The 24165-nt window shown below is 36.4% G+C and overlaps 1 protein-coding gene across 2 annotated transcripts in view; it reads right to left on the reverse strand.

The window, feature by feature from the left end:
- Positions 1 to 3808: 3808 nt before the first annotated feature.
- The window catches only part of TTC6 (tetratricopeptide repeat domain 6), a 170893-nt gene continuing 150536 nt past the window's right edge, over positions 3809 to 24165 (reverse strand). For both annotated transcript variants that reach the window (XM_045568276.1, XM_045568269.1), the window contains 7 exons: positions 23286 to 23405; positions 17708 to 17781; positions 12147 to 12357; positions 8913 to 9065; positions 7902 to 8072; positions 4563 to 4788; positions 3809 to 4110 (listed from right to left, as the gene is read on the reverse strand). In XM_045568276.1, the coding sequence (XP_045424232.1) occupies positions 3974 to 4110; positions 4563 to 4788; positions 7902 to 8072; positions 8913 to 9065; positions 12147 to 12357; positions 17708 to 17781; positions 23286 to 23405 (1092 nt within the window). In that variant the 3' untranslated portion in view covers positions 3809 to 3973. The remainder of the gene's footprint in view (positions 4111 to 4562; positions 4789 to 7901; positions 8073 to 8912; positions 9066 to 12146; positions 12358 to 17707; positions 17782 to 23285; positions 23406 to 24165) is intronic.

Below are 24165 nucleotides of genomic sequence, written 5' to 3' on the forward strand. Positions count from 1 at the left end.
CTACTGTTTTAGAACCAGCAGAAAGGTGCCTGGCATAATACTGCCTCAATTCAGCCTCATGGGATTGCATCAATTGGCAGAAACTAAATCACCTCAGGAACGCTGGGCTGCTGGCTGCAAAGACCTTGGAAGACAAAACTTTCAGCTTTTCAGTGTCTATTTTTTTATTTTTATTTTTTGAAACAGGGTCTCATTTTGTTGTCCTCGCTAGAGGGCAGTGGCATCACCCTAGCCCACTGCAACCTCAAACTCCTGGTCTCAAGCCAACCTCCCGGCTCAGCCTCCTGGGTAGCTAGGACTAAAGGCCTGCACCAATATGTACAGCTAATTTTTGTTTGTTTGTTTCTTTGTTTTGTAGAGACAGTGTCTCACTTTGTTGCTCAGGCTGGTCTCAAACTCCTGGACTCAAGCAATCCTGCCTAGGCCTCCTAAAACGCTGGGATTATAGGCATGCAGAGTGATGGCCTCACTTTCTGTATTAAAGAAAGCATAAGAAGTCTGAAGGATATAGGACAAACAATTCACCACAATAGCTATACAATAATATTTATTTGTTGTATTTTTAATTTGTTCTTTATTTAACAAATATTTAATGAACTCTAAGGTCACTGGAGATACAACATTAAACAAAAAAGACAATGTCCCTGTCTTCATAGGGCTTATAGTCTAGTGGAGAAAAAACACAAATTAACAAAAAACCTGAAGATTACAGAAATGTATAAAATTGAAAGTAAAAGTCATTTATAATCCTACCACTCTTCTTTCATCTTGATATGTAAAAAAAATTTTTTTAAATAATATGTGTCTATGTACTTACTGTAGATAAATGAAGCCCAACCAATAAGTCTTACATTGATGGGAAGTATGTAGGCTCAGCCTATATGGAATCTAACCACTTTGTTCCTCTTCCCTTGCGGCATCAGTGCCTGATTTAGCTCCCATGACCTCCTCAAGTCACTTTCTCTCTTGTTCTCCATCCTCCCTCCATCCTGCCTTCATCCTGCTACTTTTCCTTTATCTGCTGTGGTTCTTCCAACTGTCAGAGTGGGACACCTACAGGACAGGGAAAACCTTTTTCCATAGAATACTGATCAATTTTCACATATCTAATTTGTATCTGTGGTGCTAAAATATCCCACGCTCCACTATTGTGAAGATGGAAGAAGACAAAAGGAAGGAAGAAAGAAATCTCCTCTCTCTCTCTCTCTTTTTTTCTCTCTCTCCCTCCCTTTCTCTGTATCTCACACGCAGTTAAGTATTAACTCCTTGTGTTGTGTTTTAACTCCTGTATCTAGCAGTAAGAATTCCCCATGGGGATCTACTACATGGCCACATTTCCCTCCCACCATTTCCTCATAAAAAATCTACTCCAGCCCATCTCCAAACACACTTTTTCCCCCCACTTCTGTGTCTCTGTCCCAACAATCAGTCTGTACGGAGGGCCTTACTGCTCAACATTGCCTATGGGTTGAATACCTCTGCTCAGGATCCAGCTTAAATGCCTCTTCCTCAATGACAGTGTCTTAGATTCAATTTCTCCAGACACAGATCCTGAGACAAAGATTTCAGTGCAAGTGGTTTACTTGGGAGGAGATCCCAATAAGCCTTTGCCAGAAGAGAGGGAGGTAAGAAAGGGAAGGGAAAAGGCCAACAAAGCGTGTGTTATAGCAGTTATATTGTGGCCAACTGGGGCTCAAACCCACTGGGGAAGTCAGGGGGAGCTCCTCCCCCGAGAGGTTAGGGAGCCAAAGAGTTTATGCTTTAATCCCCAACTGTCATTAGCTGAAGGTTGCTCCTAGCATCATTAACTCCCGTGCAGTTCTGACCTGGCCTCTGCGTGGACTGAGAAATGCCTCAGGTGGAAAATCATAGGTGCTTGCAGTAGGGCACTGTTGGTGCATACAGAAACTGTGGGTGCCCAGGGGAAATGGGCAAGGGGACATAAAGTATTTTGACAAGTTAGATATGACTTGTGACCCTTGGTTTGTATCATTACCCCATCATTATCACATCCTGCCTCATGTTGTAAGTATTTGTGTACAATTAGAAAAAATATTAAATTGGCCAGGTGTGTTGGCTCATGCCTATAATCCTAACATCTTGGGAGGCTAAGGTGGTAAGATCACTTGAGACCAGGAATTTGAGACCAGACTAAGCAACATATAAAGTATGTCTCTACAAAAATTACAAAAATTAGCTGGGCCTGGTGGCACATGCCTGTAGTCCCAGCTACTTGGGAGGCTGAGGGAGGAGGATCATTTGAGCCCAGGAGTTTGAGGCTATGGTGAGCTATGATGATGCCACTACACTCTAGCCTGGGCAATAGAGTGAGACCTTGTCTCAAAAATATATATATTAAATTAAAATTAATTGTCTTAACCTAGGCTCCCCCAGAAATGACAGCCTGAGGCAAATGCTTCTGTGCTGTCACTTCATCAAGAAGTTCAATTCCAGGAAAGTAGGGATGGTGAAAAAAGGGAGTGAGGCAAGGAAGAGAGAAGCATCAGTATGAGGTGTGTTTTGAAAGGCTGCCACTGGTAAGTGCAATTGATTGCTTAATCACCCAGGCCATCCTCCAGGAAGGTATAGAAACTGACTGTCTCAGGACACTCCACCCAGAGATGGAAGGGATTAGAATTCATCTACCAGTTCCTTTCTCCCATCATCAAAGGTTCGTTGGACAGGAACTAGGGTCCTCTGCATATCCACAGTACACATGGGTGAGCACTGAGAGAATCCCACAGCATCTGATACCTCACCATTGACAAAGAAGCCTCAGGACAGTCAGCAAGAGATGTGTGGCACAGGCGGGAGGCACAAGTGCATGAGGTGGGTCTGAATCTCATCTGCGGCTGGGGTAGGGCCAAAGTGAAGTGAGGGCAATAGGATCTGAAGCAGTTTATTAAATGTGTCCAATTTACCACCTGAAATAACTCATTAGGGATGACTCAATCCTCACGTGAACCCCTATATCATGCCAATAAAATTATCCTGAAATGGTACAGTTTCAGGGTTTACAAATTAAAATTAACTTTCTATTGTGAAAATTTGGTGAATCAAACTAAAAGGAAGCTGACTGGATAAAAGTGCATTTTCCTAAAATGCATGATGATATCACTATGAAAACAGGTCTCTGAGGAGATGGAGAGGTACTGGAAGAGTAAAACCAAGAAAGAAAATAAACTGAGTGAAGCAAATCTGAATGAATTAAAAGTTAGGAAGCCTTGTTATTATCAGTGAGCCAAAGGGAAGGGGTTCTCTAGTTCATTCAAGGACATTCTATAAAAAAAATTTGTAGCTGTTTTAATTTATTTTTACTCATCAACAGCTATGGTGCACTAGTTGTAAGTGCATACAGATTTTATATATGTTTATGAAATCTGCATTAGGGAGACAGAGGGGACTATCTCAAGGGAACAGGATGCTCTAAATCTCTGTAAGTGCTGCCTTGGGAGGCAGGCACCATGCAGAAGGGAAACATGTTTATCTCCTGGAAGAATATGGGTACCAGGCAGGATACAGGCCAATATAGGCATTGTTTAAAGGAGAGAGAAAATACACTTGAATTCAATTTCTTTATAGTTGTCAGCTCTATATTTATGTTTTTAAATCTAGATACTGTTGAATATATTATGAGTAGGGATTGATGAAAGGTCAAAGACACTTTTTCTATAAATTAAGGAAATTATTTTAAAGAAAATATTTTAAGCGTTAAGAACCATTCGCATTTCAACTCTGCATCACATGAAGAAATGCAATTATTGAGGCATTCCAAAGATTCAGAAAATGACCTAAAAGTTTTATAATGAATGTGTAACATAAACATTTTGTTAAAATGCATTAAAGGGTTATAGAGAAGACTAAGCATAATGAATACAATAGTGAAAACAGTGCAACCTTTTAAACAACAAATGTATTTCAGTTTTAGGAAGAACACCTGTGTAAATTACTGCAGAAGCCACAGTCTATGTAATTATGTAACTGGGGCATATTCTTCCAGATCAAGTGCTTGGTTATAGTCTGCCATAGCTTCCTCAATCAGGCCTATTTTACCACGAACCTTTGCTCTAAGATTGTATGCTACAGCATCATTAGGCACCAAAGACAGGGCTGCAAAAGAAAAAAATTTCAAGGTATGTTTATGCTAGCATTCAAAAATAATCTCATTTTTTAAAAACAAAATTTTATAATATAAGAATTTTAATATTTATATGAAAACATTTTTCTTCAAACATAACTATTTAGTCAAATTAATTAAAAATATTGAATCTTTTAAAGAAAACTATCTTGGGGAAACACGGTATAATGCCTTTCTTTGAAAGGTTGGCATTGTCTGTGTATGATTTCCTAATAAGTCTCTATATTTCAGCTTACCAAAGCTGTTAGTAACGATATTACATAAAGGAATCTATATTAATTACTTTACGGACATATTATCTAAAAACATTAATTCTTACGTAAGTTTATCTAGACAAAAAGACCTGGTGACTTTCTTCTTTTATTGTCTAAAAACAATCACATCAACAACTGTAATTTTACCAAAATAATTACCAAAAATATACCTTTACTAAAGTCTTCCTCAGCTAGTTCATATTGCTTTAAACAGCAGTATAATTGTGCTCTGTTAAAATACAATGCAGCCCAAAAGGGATAGCTTTCAATTGCGTATGCAAAATCTTCTTTTGCTTCTTCATATTTCTTCAATATTGTATTTGCAATAGCTCGATTCATGAGAACATATTTGTTTTCTGGATCAAACTTTAAAGCCTTTGAGAAGTAGTCACTAGCCTATAAAATGTGAAGATAACGATAATTGGAATATATTTCCATTGCCAGCCATACAAAAATTTTAAGTACACTTACTCTTAATTTAAAATTAAGGCCAGTGGCATACCAAGGGGCCAGTGGAAGCATTTCAACCCAGATACAGAGATGCATTGTCTGCAAAGAATGTAAAAACCAATAATGAAACTGAACAAAAGTTGATCTGCTTTGTGTTATTATCATGTGTCAGCAATTCTAAACAACGTCAATGATGAAATATCCTCCTTGCTGGGTTGAAATTCTCCCACTACCTGCCTCCTCAACTGTATATCCCTGGTACCTAGCTTAAACAACAACAACAAAAAAGGTAAAACACAAATTAGAAAAGAAGGCCACACAGGAAAATAAAATACAAATGAAAAAAGTAACAGTTTGCCTATAAAAACAAAGTAAGAGCTAAACAGATAAATGAATTTTCAAAATAAGGTTCTAAACCATACCAGAAGGGATAAAACTTAGTTATACTATAAAACATTATAAGAAAGGGAGAGGAAAAATCAGCTTGTCAAGAAGATCCTTTGACTATTACCATATAGATTATTCACAACTCAATATCGTCCTCAAAGAGTACAGTGCAGACCAGTGTTGTCGTCCTCGTCCATGAACCATTTGCTACAGGTTTGCAAAGAGGTAAGGACCAAAACTGAGAGTAAATAATAACTTCTATAGCATTTTGACATGGCTATGACATCTAAGCACATGATCATATTGTGTTTTGGCAATGTATATTGATCTACAATAAATTGCAGATTTTTTTGGAAACTGGCCCTTCACCACAAATGGTTTGAGATGCTGTTTAGATATCCTACTACTCAAGCTAGAAATCTTTTCTTTAACATCCTGATGGATGAAAATTTGGCTCCTACTTTAAAACTTACCTTAAAGGAAAAGTCACTTTTCACAGTATAGTTTGTCATTCACCAATTACATTCCACTCAATGTTTTCCCAGTTCACCACAATCTGGCTTCTATCTACCTCCCTTACTCCACGAGTTCTTCTCTTGCTAAGGCTGCCGATGTCCTCAGGCTAATGGACATTCCCTAGTTCTTTTCTTCCATGATATTTCTTTGGCATGGACACTCTTGATCTGTCCTTGCCTCTTAAAATCTTCTCTGTCCTTGAGACAGGGTGTCTTACTAGCTTTTCTCCTACCTCTCTGATCATTTTCTCTATCTCCTTCACTGAACTATTTTCCTCTCTGTTTCTCAAAGATCTGTCCTCTATTCACTTCCATTATGGGTGATATGGAACGTTGATTGCATGGTGGCTGGCAGCCCAGACCATGGAGTCATATTGCTGAGTTCATATCCTGCCTCTAACTTGGGTGAGTTACTAAAGCTCTATTTGCATCAATTTCCTCATCTGAAAAACAAAGGTAACAAATAAAATTCCACTTCCAGTGTTGATGTGAGAATTAAGTGAGCTAATATGTAAAATACTGAGAACTATATGCAAAATGTAGTGATGACTCAATCAATTATTACTGAAATATCATTTTTTTCCCAATGTCTGTAAGTGGAGCAGCAACATAGCCTTCAGGTAATACTACATGAACTTTGCTTTCTCTGACTTTTGAAAGGAAAGGCAATTAGATCAAGATCTTATAACCCATCCCTTCCCTGGATGTCAGCTATTCTATACCACAGTTAAGTGCAATTTAAGGATCTATTGCGATGGGGGCATAATTGACATCCATCTGTGAAGAGCTTGAAGAGGATTCACTCCTCAAAAGAAGGCTCACTCACAATCATCAGAAATGAGGCAAGGGAAAGACTCCAAGCAGGACCAAGAGTTTCTTCATAAAGTAATTTGGGCTTCGTTTTAATTCACCAATAAATGACCAATAAAACCTATATAATTATATACCACAAAAGCATGGCTTCGCCCATGTAGGATCAAATGTCTACCTTGGCTAAGAGAAAATAACTCAGTAAAACACTAATAGCACACCTAACTTTGTACAACGTAACTTTCTGTTATAGCTTCCAAAGTATATTACTTAGAAAATGAAAACCTACACACTTAGTGAGGTTACTTGAATTATAGGAGTATTAACTATAAAGCAATTAGAGGCTAAAGACACCTACTAAAGTATTAACTATAGTAAAGTTACTTTAGTAAAGTAATACTTTACTAAATTACTAAATTACTTTAGTAAAGTAATACTAAGGTATTAACTATAAAGCAATTAAAAGCTAAAGACACCAATAGATGGCCTTGATTTTTTAACAATTGGTCTAATGCCCTCAATATCTGTAATGTGTATTCTACCTGAGTTAAAAAGCAAATAAGCAAGCATTACAGACCAAAATGTGTGGAATACTGCCAAAACAGTACTTGGGGAAAAGGCATAACCTTAGTAACTTATCGCAATGTAAGTGAAAGGGTAACAACAAATGAATTAAGTTTCCAACTCAAAAAGATAGACAAAGAACAAGATAAATTCAAGGGAAGTAGAAGAAAAGAATGACTATAGATAAAAAGCAAAAATTAAAGAGTTTGAATCCTGTAAATGCATCACAAGTCAAATAAATTCAAAAATAGAATATATCATCTAATAACCCAACATTTTTATATCAGGCATTATGAATTGAGATCCAAAGAGGTTAAGGGGGGGTCATACAAAACCAGAATAAAATCCAAATCTTCTCACTCCCAGTCAAGTGCTCATGTGACTGAAATTTAGAAAAGGTATAAATTAAGATGAGTTAGATAATCACATCATAAGGAAGGTCTTGAGGGAAGTCTAAGAGCAGGAAAAGAACAAAGGATTCCAGGCTGGAAGCTGGTTTCAATAGCTACAGCCAGGGAAGTGCTAACACTTTGAGAATTCCAAAAGATTGTTTACTGGACAAGTGTTGAATGTTTGATGATAATGAGAAGAATAAATCCCCAGAGGTATAAACATTTAATAAATAATTATAAACATCCATATTAAAGATAACATTTAAAAAAAAGAGTGAATAAATTAATGATTTATTAGCCTGAGACAGTAAAGATTACATTTTGAAACTGTATACATGACAAAGAAAGCATTTAATGTCGAAAAGGAAATATTAAGGAAAACTCACATTACCTGGGAAAACTGCCTGTGGTGAAAGTAGATATTTCCTGCATTAAAGTAAGCAAGTGAGTACTTGGGGTTTAGAGATATTGCTGCTTGATAGTCTTTCATTGCATTCTGTCGTTGACCTATAAACTCATGAATCACACCACGATTTGTTAAGAATTCTGCTGTAGTATTGATCTGCAATATAATATTATGAGTATTTAGCATCTGGGAATAGTATTTATCTCCAGTTTCATGTCTGCAAAAACGAACATTATGAAATCTACTTGTGGGAAACTAGTAATTTTATAGGGCAGGTAAAGCCCCATTAGAGCAAATATTTTGAGAAAGGACTTGGCATGAAGTTGGTTCAATGTCAACAGTTTGTTGATCTGGCTGCAATAAAACAAATAATCTTAGTGTTTTACTCAGTTCCTTTCAAAGGAATAGACATAGCGGAAAAGCTTATCTGTTTAGCTATGTTAGGCTAGAGAAGAAATTAGATTTAATAGTTAATATGCTTATTTGTCCTATGTAGTAGCAATTATATTTCAGTTCTTTCCTTTTTCTCCTCTTGAATATTATTACATCTGCCCAAATCTACAGAAACAAAACCTAAAAGATAGAAGAAAAGATGAGTTTCTGTCATTACATATAACATGAGATTTTTATTTGTCATTTCACTGCAGGAAAAATCTGGGAGACATTGTTCTTTATTTCTTTCAAATCTAGAACATTATTTTACATTGTGCATTCATTTTGTATTACAAAATAATATTGATGTACTAGGAAACTCTAAACTATATTTACTGAGAGGAATCAACATGTATCGGGAATTTGGGTTTTTGAATTTTAAATCCATTTAGGTTATAAAATTGCCAAGCCATAACTCTATACTAGGGATCACTCAGGGGGGGAAAAAAAGAGTCTTTCCACAAGTCACTTTAAAAAGGTAACAGAGAACTTCTTTCTTAAACCTATTTATTCATGGTGTTAATTTATGCTAATAATAATACAATCTAAGTGGATTTTTTTTACCTTTATGGCAGTATTAATATCTTGCATTGCAGCAAAATTATTACCCATCTGAAGACAGACCATAGCTCTTCCTTCATAGGCTAGGTAACTCTTTGGATCAACTTCTGTGGCAACGGTAAAGTGCCTCCAAGCTTTCTGGAATTTTCCTTGGGCCTAAAATAATTTTCCGATTACATGATGTAGGAAACAATCCATAACATGCCAAATGTTTATGATTCTAACTCAATCAAATAAAACCTCTAGTAAGGGTATATTTATATTGTGCTAAATCTAAGGTATTTTAAACAAAGTAGACTATACTGTGAGTGTATTCAGTTGACTAATTATCCACGAGTGTTTATGATTAAATTTTAATTAGTTAAAATAAATTTAATTGCAGTCATCTCTCATACCAATCTTGGACAACATAAAATTATGGCCACCCCACCATGTGAAACATCAGTGCTTCTGACAATTGCCAAAAAATTTACATTGAGCTCCACACACAGGCAGGAATTGTATTTATTTGCTTGGCATTGAATCTCCAGTTATACATAAGATATACATACTATACATAACAAAATAAATACATGTTGAATAAATAAATGAATAAACTAATGGTGTGAAACCTATTTCCATAAATTATACCAGCATCTGGAATTTTAGGATCACTATACATTATTCCATGGAAAATGCGTGTAAATCTACCAAGCATCTGTTTCTACCAACCTTAGTGCCAACTGGAAAAGAAAGAAAAAAGGTCAGGAGAGGGGCACTGTTAACAGAACAATGTCAGAGTGTTTCCTAGAGAAGATCAGCTGGCAACTGAGGGCCTCCCCACAGGAAGGCAGTGAGTTGATAAATTCAGCACGGTCCAAGGCCTGTCTTTTTCTCATGGGCTCAAAAACCCAATTTGCCAGAATCTCAGAAGCTCACTTACTTTAACCAAGCTGAGCCCAATGACTCACATAAAACTAAAAAGAAATTTAACTATTTAGGGAAGTGGACCCTATTTTTTGATTAGAAAATCTTCTCTCTTGGTATAAACCGTTAATATTTGGAAAGCCACATCGTAATCACAAGTTCATTTAATAAACGAATTGGGAAAATTGAGATGAGGTTATTGGCATATTAAACTGCAAACCACGTCAAGACGGGATCTCTGTCATCTGCTTCTGACAACATCTGTTGTGCTTACCTCTGTATCCCTGATGCTAGGCAATTAGTAAGGGAACCTACAAGTATTTGTTGAACAAACTGTCGCTCTTTCCCTCGTACAGAATTGGAATAGGCCTAACTCTCCTTTTTCAGTCCTTCTTTCCTGATTCAATTCTTTACAGTGATGTGCTTTTCAATCCTTTTTCAGGATGCTATATACCTAGTGAGATGTTCATAAAGTGCAAATTTGATGTCACTTCTCTGATTAGTGCTATTCACATTTTTAACTGGACTATAAGGCCTTCAACTCCAGCCTCATCTCACACCCCTCTCCCTTGCCCATAATATTCCATCCACTGGGGCCCTCTATCTCCTTCTTACAAGTCTTAATAATCGGTTGTTCTCTCTAGAACAGTGTATCCTAGTCCCAACCCATACTTTCACACCTCAACTTAAATGTTAATTTCTCAAAAAAAAAAAACCAAAAAACCCTCTCACCTCTTAAAGCAAGCTAGGTTCCCTTGTTTTAAGTTGCACTAAAACCCATATTTTTCCTTTGTTGCACTTATCATGATTATAATCAAATAACTATATATATGATTAAGTGTTTGATGACTATCTCTCTACTCGGTAGTAAATGCTGCAAGAAGAAACGAATATATCTTGTTCACTGCTATATCTCTAAGCCTAAAGTGGTTCCCCATCCTATATTAGGTGCTCAGTAAATGTCTGTTGAGGCTGGTAATGGTGGCTCACACCTGTAATCTCAGCACTTTGGGAGGCCAAGGTGGGAGGATTGCTTGAGGCCAGGAGTTCAAGACCAGCCTGAGCATCATAGCAACAACAACTTGTCTGTACAAAAAAAAAAAATACAAAACTTATCCAGTGTATTGGCACATGCCTGTGGTCCCAGCTACCTGGGAGGCTGAGCCTGGGCAATAGAGCAAGACCCTGTCTCAAAAAACAAACAAACGAACAAAAGGTCTGTTGAATACAACAAATGATGATGTTAACACATTTCATTGGATTGCAGTCAGCTCTAGCTGCCTTGAAAGTCAGCTTGTCTCTTTAAATTGACTTTGCAAATTTGTACTGTGATGCAGTAACAGCCAATTTTGTGTTTAGCTCTCAGAAAGCAATCTTATATCTCTTATTAATAAGTTCTGGGGCATACCTCACTATTACTACCACTCCCACCCCCTCCAATATTATCAGTCTTAGATCAGCCAAACTCATGTTTTTTTTTTAAATAAATCAACATTTTAATGGAAGTTTGTTAACAGGAATTTCTGCAAATTATAATAATTTAAAATTTTGAATATTGAAAGGGATAAAAAGAAGATTTAAAATTACTCAGTTACTTTTCATGGCATATGCAGCACATTTAAGCACCTTACTACAAAAATGTCACTACATTTTTTATTAGTGCAAATAGCTCAGAGAGTTAGAAAATTTTGGTACATGGGTCAGGCCAGACTGTCCCAGAAATCACTCTGAGACTTGCTTGACAACACACAGAGTAGCACTTGTCTATCTTGCTGGAAGGACAAATGCCTGGCCTATTGCCTTCCCAGCAAGTCCTAATTCACAGCAATTTGGGAGATGACTGAATTCAGGAGTTCCAATACAGTGGCAGTCTGACCCATCGTAGGGCTACCGTCTACTTCAAAACTTTCATACATTGTTTATTCCCTTTAGCTTTTCAGTAATTCAATAGGACAAAACTTACAGACCCCAGGTATAAGCTAGTAAAATATATGTTAGCCAGGTTTTCATATGTGAAATTCATCGGGTGAATTTTAAAAGATGTTTGTAAATGTAGGGGCAAAGTAGGGAGAGGTGCAGACATTAAAGAAACTCAGATTGAAAAGCTCCTCATCTAACTAGCATACAGGTCCCCAGGCTTACCCAGGCAGGTGTCTGTAACTAATTGAACCCCTGATTCCCACTGCTACTCTGGAAACTAAAGGTAAGGGAAAGGTAAATGCTCATAACCAGAGAAATGACATTTATCTTCATCACTAGTAAAGGGCCCAAATATATCTTTCTCCTGTCAAAAGATGCTTTCAATGCTCAAATGTTATTATATAATATTACCTGCAAATTATAGCATAAACCAATTCTGGATTTTATGTATGATGGATTCAAATGCAATGCTTTCAGAAAGTCCTTCTGGGCTTGATTGGTGGCTTCATCATGACCATACTCCATGTAAGTATTTCCCCGTCCAATGTAAGCATCCAGAAAACACGGGTTAATTTTAATAGCCCAGGTAAAAAAATTGACAGCTTCTTCAAACTCTTTAATTCTGAAAATAAATGAAAATATTGATGCATTCTGATGAACTGATACGTTTTGATGATATACAATGTTTTCTTGTATATGACTTTTTCATAAAGATTTGAATATCCCCTTATGAAAAAATCTTTCATTTTTAATTCCGTCATAGAAGGGAAGTACACAAGTTCAAATGACCCAAAAAAAGCCTGACAGGTTCTTTGAAGATTTTAGTAAAAAGAAAGAAAGGGGGTAAGAGTCATTTTCATAGCAGAAGGTGATGGAATGATATTCTGGAAGTCTTTTTTCAAATTATAAAAGTCTGAATGGCATTCCTAAACCTGTTTTTAACAGTTATCAATTACCAGTGTAGAAAATCATGTGCTATTATTGATGAAATACACTATTTAAATTAGACTAAAATAAATTTACTTATATGTATTTAATATTTTATTATACAATGAAATGAACCAGACTTTCATCACACAGAAGGCCTCACTTCAGATCTTCTATTAATATAAAGGTAGCCCGTCTCATTGTGGATACCAGGAGAGGAGGTGAGAGAAAGAAGTAAAATGCATTTTATTATTAATAACTTGTGAATGTATGTAGCTAAGCGATAACTCTGTCTCTCTATCCTCCCTAATTACTCTCTTAAGGTGAGGGTGAGGGCTGTTGAAGGAATCAAATATTTGTTCATGAGCATATAAAGTCACTTCTCCATTTCATATGCATATCTAATAATTATATTTAGTCTCAATTCACATGGACAGAATGTGGGATTTTTTAAAATATATGATGGAGCTAAAATTGAGTAATTGCTTACTTACCAGGTACTTTGCTGAATGCTTCACATATGCTATTTCATTTAATCCTTCCAAAAACTCTGTAAGCTATTTATAATTCTTTATATTTACAAATGAACAGAAAATCATGGCAGAAAAGTCTTCACATAGGAAATGGCATAGTAAATAGCATACGAAGTTTGCTCGGAGCAAATGCCTGAGATTCAAACTCAGGTAAGTCTTACACCAAAATCCATGCTTTTCCACACAGCCATCTCTACCACATGTTCTGCACCTACAACATACCTGTGGTTGGTGCACAAGAGCCAGTAAGCTGGTATCTCAACAGTGCAATTAGAAGAAAGGCTTGGAGTTCAGACTTGAGCCTCAGCGTCCAAATTAATACTAATTCTTCAAGGTTTTTAGGAGGATTAAAGAAGAGCAAGTGAAGAACATCTAGCACAGAGACTCTCACGCAATAAAGATTATCATCTTCCTTCCATTCTTTTCATTACTTCCTAAACAGGCTTCAAAATTTTAGTAAGATGCATCATGACTTTGCTTATTTTTCCTTTATGGAATACATGGAACCCAGGATAACTATTCTAGAAACAATCATCTCCTAGGTGTTACTCAAGAATATCTCTTATAACAGTGTTTCTCAAACTTTAGCCCTTCCTTCACAAGAGTTGAATATTTATCATTTACTGAATATTCACTTGTCAATTCACTTTTTTTACTTAACTAAATTTATATTAAAAGATAACTAAATTTCAGTACCACAAATTGAAAAATTATCATCTCACGCCATAAATAGAAGGCAACCCTAAAAATAAATAAAATTGGAGCTGGATATTATAGTCTGCAGAAAACTGAACCTGATGGGATGCAGCACCTATTACGAAGAGTTAGAAAGTTGATAAAGACTCTTAGTTGAGACTTTCCCCTTGATGTGTTCAGCAGGTTTGACAAACAATTCATTTTGAAACTGAAAAGTGATTCTGTTTCTCACAATAAGACTCAGTAATTTTTTAATGCTTTTCTACACTATGAAAAATAATTGAGTTACTCATGATGCTGCATGTTTTGGCAAACACTATTCAACAAGCGTTCTGCTAGAAGATAACAAAAGAACCAACAGTGAAGCACTAGAAAAGCCTGGCTTCTCATGTGACAGACAGGCAAAGATTAACACTCATGGATATGAACCTGATGGTATCTTCTGAGTTCGCCCTAGATTGTTACTCAGAAAACACAAGGTCACTTCCCTCAGGTGGTTTACAATGAAATACTGTTCCTCTTTCCTGATAATGGGCACTATTTAAGAAGCAAAAGTTCCTTTGCTTTTCCAAGTGCCCTTCTCACTATATTAGAGCAATAATTCTAAATATGGCATAATAAATTCTTTATCAGGAATAATTAACCCATAGTCGTTTTGTGCAAATGCACTTAGTTGATAGATTTTGTTGTGCTCAGTACTTTTTATCTAGGAGTAGTGAAATACTCACTTATGATGCATAGCTATGGTGACCATGTAAACTGAAATTTCCAGGGAAATCCCCATTTGTTCATATGTTCCCCATAAATCATTGAAATGCTCCCAGTATACTGACATTCACACTGCATCAGATGCAACATGACATTCATATTGCATTCATATCCCCTCTTACCCAGGAAAATTATTAATAAAAATCCTTTGTGAATACATATTCTGATACATGGTTTCTAAAATACAATCTCTCCCTTTGTACAGCCTAACCAATTAAAACAAAACAAAAACAAGACAGTGAACTGAAACTCACTACTATGTGGTATAAGTTGTGAGTTACCAAAAGACAGTGATTGAAGCTATTTTTATTTGCTGATCAAGGTATCAGCGCTAACATTTAATAAGCATCTAATCTGTTCAGTCTAAGTAAATAATCATTGAACCTTAAAGCTGGAAAGAGATCTTGAAAGCCACCTAGCAAGCTCCTCACAGCTGACGGTGACTAAAATCGAGTCCAGAGAAGGTGAAAGTGCTGAAGACAGAGACTTCCTAGCTTTCTGCACCGAAGACCAGAAAAAAGATGAAACAGATCCCGCTGTGGAAACAGCAACTGCATTTCTCTGAAGACGTGTCTATCACAGTTCCTACAGGCTGAAGCGCTTGTTAAGTAACCACAGGGCAGTTAGCCAACGGAAAAATGTGGCAGAATATCTACGTTATCTCAGGATACCTGTTCATTGAGATGTAGATGGTTAAACAATGCCTAACCACAAATGTAAAAGTATATTAAATGAGTTTTTCTAAAATAAAATGTGTTTGTGTCAATCTGAAGTAATGGGGTCACTTACTGAAGGTGCATGATTCTTACAATGTCCTATGAATCAGGGATCATGTGCTAAGCTTGGCCACTAGGCTGTGGACACAAAGGCCCACTGCATTTTCCAAATCAATCACATACGTGACCAGATATGCCCTACTGAGTTGTACAAATAAATCACAAATCCCTCCCCAAACTAAATAATCTGGCTTGCAGAGTTAAAGATTCAAAAATATTTTATGCAGATACAAGAACAGTAAAATAAAATGTGATGGAGTAAAAAGTGGATAGGATATATATATCTCTGAGTAATCTCACTCCATGATGCTATTTTTTTTAAATATTAAGGTGGCTTTCTCAAAGAGCTCTAAAAATTAACTCTACCATAACAGTCTTGGTGATTAAATTGGGTAACAAGTAGGATATTCAAGCCTAAGGAATGTTGTCTCCTAGCAACTATAAGAGTGAGAACCAGAGATATACAAAGGATACTTCAAAAGTCTGCAAAACCACGAGATCAAAGAGAAAAGCCCTAAAATTTTAAAATTTATTCCTTTTTAAAACTTTTCCAAATGAGAAAATTTTTACTTTCCCTGCTATAAAACACTAAAAGTGAATCACCATAGTTAGAAACCATACAGCTATCATGTAAGTATGTATTATTAGCTCACCTTGAAAAGCAAAAATATTTTTTCCTGAAATAAATATAACTAATCACTAAACATTCCTTATTGTTACATTCAGTAAAACTGTTAAAACTCAAAACACATGGAATCGGGACTCTGAGTTTTCAGGGCTTTACTGTTGATTTAAATTCTACTTTTATTAAAGGACAATAGAGATTCTAGTCAGGTGATGAAAGTTGGTTATTTGGAATTGCAAAGTAGTTGCAGCTTAAGAAGGCTCTGCCATATACACCCAGTGATTACATTTCATAAAAGAAACTGAACTGACACACAGAGAAATTTACTGACTCTAATGGCTGCTAAACATAGGAATGAGGTTGAGAGAAATTTTGGAGTCTGTTTTTAGTTTTAGCAGAATGCAACGACCTCAGACACTTTTGGTCTGCACCCACCCACCAAAACAAACATGTCAGTCATCGTTATTCCATCTCTTCTTAAGAATGACAATTATTTAAAGAAATGGATTGTATGAAGGTGCTGGATTAAAATAGACAATGGCGTGACCATGTTTTGCTGTCTGTATAAAGTGAAAGGTCTGAGACCAGTTTAGGCCTTTTAACACAAAGGCACCTTCAGAAGTTCCAGTATAGTACACTCTATTCATAAACTAAAAAAATCTAAATCTCATGGGGAAATGTAGCTGTACTATCTACATCCTAAAAGAGGAAAAAAGAAAGTCAATTTTCCTAAATAATTCAAACTATGTTCTATTTGCTAAACTGCCTAGACTATATAATTTGTGAACTATTCTAATTTCATCCTCCAAATTAACTGCTATTGTTTCTCTCATTTAAAAAATGCTATAAACTATTACTTAACCAAATACATTGTATCCCCTATTAAAATCCTGACATCCTAAATCTCTATGATTTTAAAAACAAAATGACCAAAAACTAATTTTCAGATGTGAAATGTATACATAGAAATGTAAACATTATGGTTAGCCAAGTCTAAATACTGTAATACTATCTCAGAGTGTATTTTAAACCAATCGTCTTCTGTATTTTAGCTTATGTAAGTGTTTTTCTCTCCTTCTATAACTTACTTATTTTTATTATAATCCTAGAAACAAGTAATAATGCTTTAAGTACTGTGATTTTTTTGTAGATTTTGTTGTGTTCTGTAGATATTTGCTGGTATTGTTTTACACAATTTTAGATTTACAATTATGTTTCTTAAATGGAAAATTTTCTGAAATCACCCTCTCTTCCAGCAAAGAGGCATTGTAAAAGTTGGTCCCATATTATGAACAAAACACATCATTTTATGCTTACATACTGTAAGCTATGCATAACTTTATTCTATGTATTACCAAGATCCTTCCCAGTGTCTAGGCTTGGATCGTATCGATACCCTCTCATGCTGTGATGCAGGTATTTACTTGGTAATTTTGCTAAAACAGTTTATTAGAATGCAGGGGTGCTAATGACACACTAAGTGTGGTCTCCATGTCTAACCAGGGAATTCTTTGTGTCTCTCTCCAATTTTGTACACTGTCACATTCACAACATTCTCCCCAATTTCTTCCATTCCCTCTGGCTTACTTTTAGAGCATAATTACATAAATCTGATGCTTCCACTTGAACACCAGTTGCACTCCATACCTGTGATGGCACATGGCGGCAGCTTGACAAAGGTTCACATTAGTCTGGCTCATCAATGCAGCTTCTTTAAAATCCTGAAATAATTGTTTAAGTTTTTGTTAATTTTGCAACATTACTTCATGCAATTTCTTAAACTTCCTTCTAACTTTGACTCCACCATGAATATACGTAACACAGGCATTAAAATATACATCTTTCTACAACTTTATTTCTTCTTTATAATATTATATGGAGTAAGAATGGCTGAGGCAAAGGAAACCCATTATTGTAAACTTACTTAGAATCTTGTGTTACTTGTCTCCACTTCAAGAATAGGGACTTTACCTGTGGTTTTTGCCCTTCTCTGTGTAATGAGCTATCTCATTTACTTTCTTTTTACTGTTTATTCCCAGTGAACACCACCAAAGACTTCTCTGTCTAGATATAAAAGGGAATGTACCTGGAGAGAACCTGGGGAGCTATATGACTACACAACAAACAGGCACCCAGACGAGGGAAAGGACATAACAGGCCTTCTGTGTAGATTAGCTAAGGCAGCTCCTACCTCTGGGATCCACACTTCTGGTGAGAAGGTACCCAAGGATCCAAAAGGCCTCCTGAGAGGAAGGAATGGAAACTCTAACCCCAAGATTTGAAGTTAAGGAAGTCAGCTGGGAAGGATCTGAACGGCCCTGCAGAAGAGGCTATTTAGAAGAATTAAAAGTGCTAAGTCTGTAAGAGATCCTGCCACAGTGACTCAGCACCCTCCTCTATTAGACACCAGAGACAGTGCCTGAAGCGTATAGCTTTTCAACATCCTACAAAAATATTTGAGACTTGAGATAAAATAAGAACATCACTAAACTTAAATAAAATATTTAAATCAATATCTACAAAACAAAATACGTCGACTGCAATGTGCTATATATACATGAGATGTAAACTGATTTTAAGGATATAATGTGAGAAGAAGCCTTCTACAAGAGTCCAGAAACTATCACAGAATAGAAATGGCCCTACTTTCTCCTGCTTCAACAGGAACCTTCTTGGGCAGTTTTGGCTGTAGTCTCACGTGATCGAGCTAAGCAATAGGGAGGGCTGCACTCTCCCCTGCAGTGGCAAAAGGAAATCTCTCCAGGCTTTGGGGAGGCCAGACACCAGCACTTCAGGGCCCCATGAGGCACCACCCAAGGAGAGAGGCGCTAACCATAACCCCCTCTCCTTTGTCCTTCCTCCTTCCCTGAGCCCTCCCTGGTGTATCAGAGGGAAGAGGCCAGCTGTGTTAGTGAGGTGGGATGGGTTTTTGGCTGCTACAAGGGTGGAAGAAGGAGTTGTGGGGTCAAGCTGAGCACTCTGGGGTCCTGTTAGAGGAGGAGCCATTCTTCACAGACCAACCTATAAACATGGGCTCTCCTCTCAGATTTGAGAAGCATGTTTTGCTACTAAACGAAACTGTTTGCAAGAAAATAGAAATATTTATTGTCTAATCAAATAAAATCTAACCAACTGTGCTTCTAGATATCTCTCCAGGAGGGATTTTTTTTGCTAAAAAGGAGGCAAACTTACAAGTGTGAGATTTATTATAAACATTCCCATAAATCTAGGAAGTTTCAAGGAATGACCATATAATTTAAAAGGCTGAGAACAAATTTAGTTTTATAATCAGATGAAATTTACAAAAGTCAACTTGACTCTATATATGTAATCATTATTATACTATATGGGAATCAGGCATTAATTATCAGCAATAGACATAAATGATGACTTTTAGCATTACTTAGAATAAAGCTAGCCACTGTTTTTGTGAATTTTCCCTTCTGCATTAATTCTCTCTCCAATACGAGGATGATAATAACAAACCACACAAAGTCACTCACACGCAATGCAAATTTCCTCTATTCCCATCCCCTCCACTGATGACCTTCACCCCCAGGATCTTCCTTTCTGTGTCAGAGGGGGAGCTCTTAGCCTCACTCCTTCCCATCTCCTCTGGAAGCTCGCTCTATCATATTCCTGCTGTCTTCTGTACCTTTAATCCTGGTCTCACTGCCCCAACCCACCATGCCTTGCCTGAACCCTAGGTGCCCTGAAAACGAGTCTTTCTCATTCCTGCCACTACCAGTCTCCTCCAGAGCACACAAAGAGTTCCACACCTGCAACTGTCATCCACTAAACTATTCTTGTTGTTTAAGAAGACTGATTTTATTTGTATTTTGTAAACTGGCTCTAAAGACATTTTTATTTATTTACTTTTATTCTTATCAAAGTAATCCACATATACAGTATATAGGGACTGATAATGCCCAGTGATCCCCTGTTCCACTTCTCCTTACTTACCCCTGAGTCCCACTCCCCAAAGGCAATCCTTTTTACAGTTTACTGTTATTTCTTCTGCAATTAACCTTCAGATTTCTAAATAACATGAATATTGTATCATATTTAACTTTATGGGACAACTGTTCACTTCCTGCATTAGAATGGACTTTAGCTGTTTGACATCAGCACTCCACACACTGACCCTTCTCCCATCATCCCTATACACCTATGACACTTCCTTTTAGTCTCTATTTTACTTCCCTTAAGTGTCTGATCCTTAGCTACTCATTCATATTTAACTTTGAAGCATTAAAATCCAGAATGGTAGTTTGGGACACCTCAATATCTCTTCACCATTATCTTTAACCTTTTGGAATTGTATCTTTTTCATTCCTTTGCAATTATCCTGGTAGAATTTCAAGAGGGAAAAGCAATAAACAAATGTCCTAAATTTATTAACCTCTAGTTAATTTAACTATTAACTTCTCAAAAAATCCCAGTCTATACACTTCCTGATCAAGGGGCTCCTATGAAGGGCATACAGCTATCAGTTAACTGATATGTTTTCAGCACTCATGCTACTTGACCTCTCAGTTAATCAGTCCTTCCCACTAATTTCTTTTTCCCTTGGGTATGTTTTCAGACTCTGCTTTCTCTGGGCTCTTCATCTAGATCTCTACTTATTCAATCTTATACCCATTGCTTCTTCCTCTACCCGCATCTTTTTTATTTAATTTTTTAATTATTTTTTCTATTTTATTATACATGCAGAAAAATTATTTTTGCTTTTAATTTGTGTTTGTGTGGTATATCTTTGTCCAGTCTTATATTTTCACCAATCTATATTATTGTATTTAAAGTGTGTTTCTTGTAGCCAGAACATAGCTGGAGCTTTTTAAAAATTCCAATCTGACATTCTCATTATTTTAATTGTTGTATTTTGATCATTTCCATTTCATGTAACTACTAATATGATTGGATTTAGGTCTACTATTATGTCTTTTCTGCTGGCCTCCTCTGTTTCTGTTCCTCTGTTTCCCCTTTCCAGACTTATTTTGTATTTTTTTAATATTTTTTAATATTCCATTTTAGTTTATCTTCTTTCTGACTGGGGAGGTCACATTTGAGCAAAAACCTAAATGAAAGGTGGGCATGAACCATCCACAGATCAGTAGGAAGAAGGCTGTATGCATAGGAAATAGCTTGTGTAAGGGCCTACGGCCGGAAGGGAGCCCAGGAAGGGAGCTTTTCCAAGGAAGAGCAAAAGGCCAGCGTGGAGTGGCTAGAGTAGAGAAAACAATGTTTGACAATAAGATCAGAGAGATGAGCAGCAGTCAGTCAAGTACAGTGTTGGTTGGTCGTAGTCAAGAGTTGAGATTTTATTCTAAGGGTGATGGGAAGCCATTGGAGAGTTTTGAGCAGAGGAATAATTTGATCTGCTTTATATTCTTAAGGGAGATCTCTGGCATCTATTTGGAGAACAGCACATAGAGGGGCAAGAGTGCCCAGTTGGAAAGCTCCTGCAGTATCCAGAGAAATGGTTCAGTTCTGATGCCTGAGTTTGGATCTTGCCCCAGTACTTACTGGTTGAAAGGAGTATAGCAGTGGCCATTATTAGAAATGATTTAATTCAAAACATGCTCTAGTCGTAGAGCTCACTGGAATTGCCAGTGAGTTGGATGTGGAGTGTGAGGAAAGAGAGGGGTCAAATTTTACTAGACCATCAGCTCCTCAAGGACTGGAACTCTGCCTTAGTTAGACCATATACCAATGCCAGTGCCTTGTCTGAGAGAACACAGAATTTGGAATCAAATGAGACCTGAGTTCAAATTTTCCTCAAGTACTTATTGGTTCAAAGCCCTGATTTAACCTCTTTTGAATACTAATTTCCTCATATATAAGTTAAATTTTAAATTGTGCAGCATTGTTGAGAACCTGGCATGTAACAACTGTGCAATAGAGTTAATGTAGTTGTTTAGTACTAAATAAACATCTATTTGGTAGATAACATAGATCCTGTGTTTAATTCTCCAATAGCTGGGCCCTTTGCTCCCCACCTCCATTTTTCTCACTAACTCCACCCCAACACTGTTGCCCAGATGTTCATAGTTTTCTTGCCCACTACAGAGAGATTCTTTAGCTCCCTCTACCTGAGGGGATACCTAAGGGCATATCCCAAACATATTTTTGATATATTGAAAAGCCTAAAGGAATTCAAATGTTAAGATTACATTTCCTCATAGTGTAAATTGCCTAGAAAGTGATTCTGTGGGGGCAAAATCTCAAAAGATGACTCCGGAAGTAGAAAAATAATACAAGCCATCTTGAGAGATGAAAAGAATAGGAAACACTCCACTACATAATGTTATGTTGTAGTGCATCAGAAATGCAGAAGCAAAACTGCTATTAGTTAACGGCAAACCTCAAATTGATATTTAATTTTTGCCTTGTGTTTCTTTGCGTTGTTTTTTGTTCCGTTTTATTTTGTTGTGTTGTGTTGTGTTTTGTTTTGTTCTGAGGCAGGGTCTTACTCTATCTCTCAGGCTAGAGTGCAGTGGTGCCATGATCATATCTCACTGTCCTGGGCTCAAGCTATCCTCCTGCCTCAGCCTCCCAAGTAGCTAGGACTACAGGTGTGCACTACCACACCAAGTTAATGCTCTGTGTATCTTAATCTTAATTCCAAAGTTACTGTAAAATGGACAATAAAAATAAAAAGTAAAAAATGAGAGTGATGAATTTCAATTATTCTATAATGAAATATATTTTAAACCACCTGTTTCTTTTCAATTGCCTGTACCTTCTTCTATTAAATATTATGATTCTGCATGCCTGTTTCCACTAATTTAAAAGCCAATTCCCAGTAGCCCCTCCTAAGCAACTATACCCTGCCATGTTTGAAAAAGATTTATTTTGATATATTTTCAGTGGGGAAAGAAAAAAATTATGAATGAGAAAGAGCACAGAACTGTAGGTTAAATTATACATAAATCATTTTATTTTCTAAATAGTTGAGTTGTGTGTATTATGATAGTCTTAATCAAATGAGAAATTTTTTTATATATTAGCTATTTATCTGTAATTAAAACAAAGTAAAAATACATACTTTTTGCAAAGATTCTATCAGTCATCCCAAGTATATTTCAATATAATTCTTGCTACAGTTGAGTTATCACTCATTAATATTGCCAGTTGATAGCAGTAAGAACTTGTTCACTAGTTTTCTGGAGTGTATGTACAAAATCAAGTGAGTTCATTCTTACACATCAACAGGAATGCTTACCTCTAATGCAAAACCATACTGCTCCAGTTCTGAGTAGATGAGTCCACGATTGATGAAGGTGTTTAATGTTATAGTTTCTCCAGCATCAAGAAGCAGCACAATTCCATAATCTATTAATGCCTAAAAATAAAATAAGTACTTGTATTGCAAATGGAACTTTTTAGAGCCTTACTTCATAGGCCATGGACAAAGGTGTTTATGTCCAAACTAGGATTCAATAGTTAATTCTTTATTTTCTCTTATAATATAGGGCCAAAATAATCAGATGTTAGATTTGAAAGGCCCCTTTAGCTAAAATTGTGGATACTGCTACTTTTTAATAAGTGAAGCACACTATGCTTGCACTTCACATGTTATTTGTGAGTCACCCAATGCTTTTTCATTTGTGTGTGGGTTGGAAGGGAGAGTTTCAATACTCTTCCCCTACTCAGTAGTTTCATCAAATGACTGTTGACTTGATTACCATTTAATTTCTTTTTAGTGGTTTATTGTTTTCCTCACTGAGATCTAGGCTCTATGAGGACACAACTTGTCCATTTTGTTCACCATTTAAGCCCAGTAACAAGCATCATGCCTGCACAAAATAGGCATTTGAGAAATTTTTATCAAATGAATAAATCATGAATTAATGAAAATGAATCTTAATAAAACTAGCAAATAAGCACTTGTAGGAAAACTACTTTAAATATTTTGATAGATATATTTATTATTTTAAAGAGAGTAGTCTGAGCTAAGAAACAATCCACTTAGAAGACCTTTCTCCATTACTTTTACCTTTATTTCCATTCATTGAATAAACAAGATTTTACTGGTCTCTACTTTGCACCAGGTACTAGAAGCATCTTAAATTTGGGTTGCAACTGAATCATTTAACTCATTT

The sequence above is a fragment of the Lemur catta genome, chromosome 1, assembly GCF_020740605.2.
Source record: "Lemur catta isolate mLemCat1 chromosome 1, mLemCat1.pri, whole genome shotgun sequence".
NCBI lineage: Eukaryota > Metazoa > Chordata > Mammalia > Primates > Lemuridae > Lemur > Lemur catta.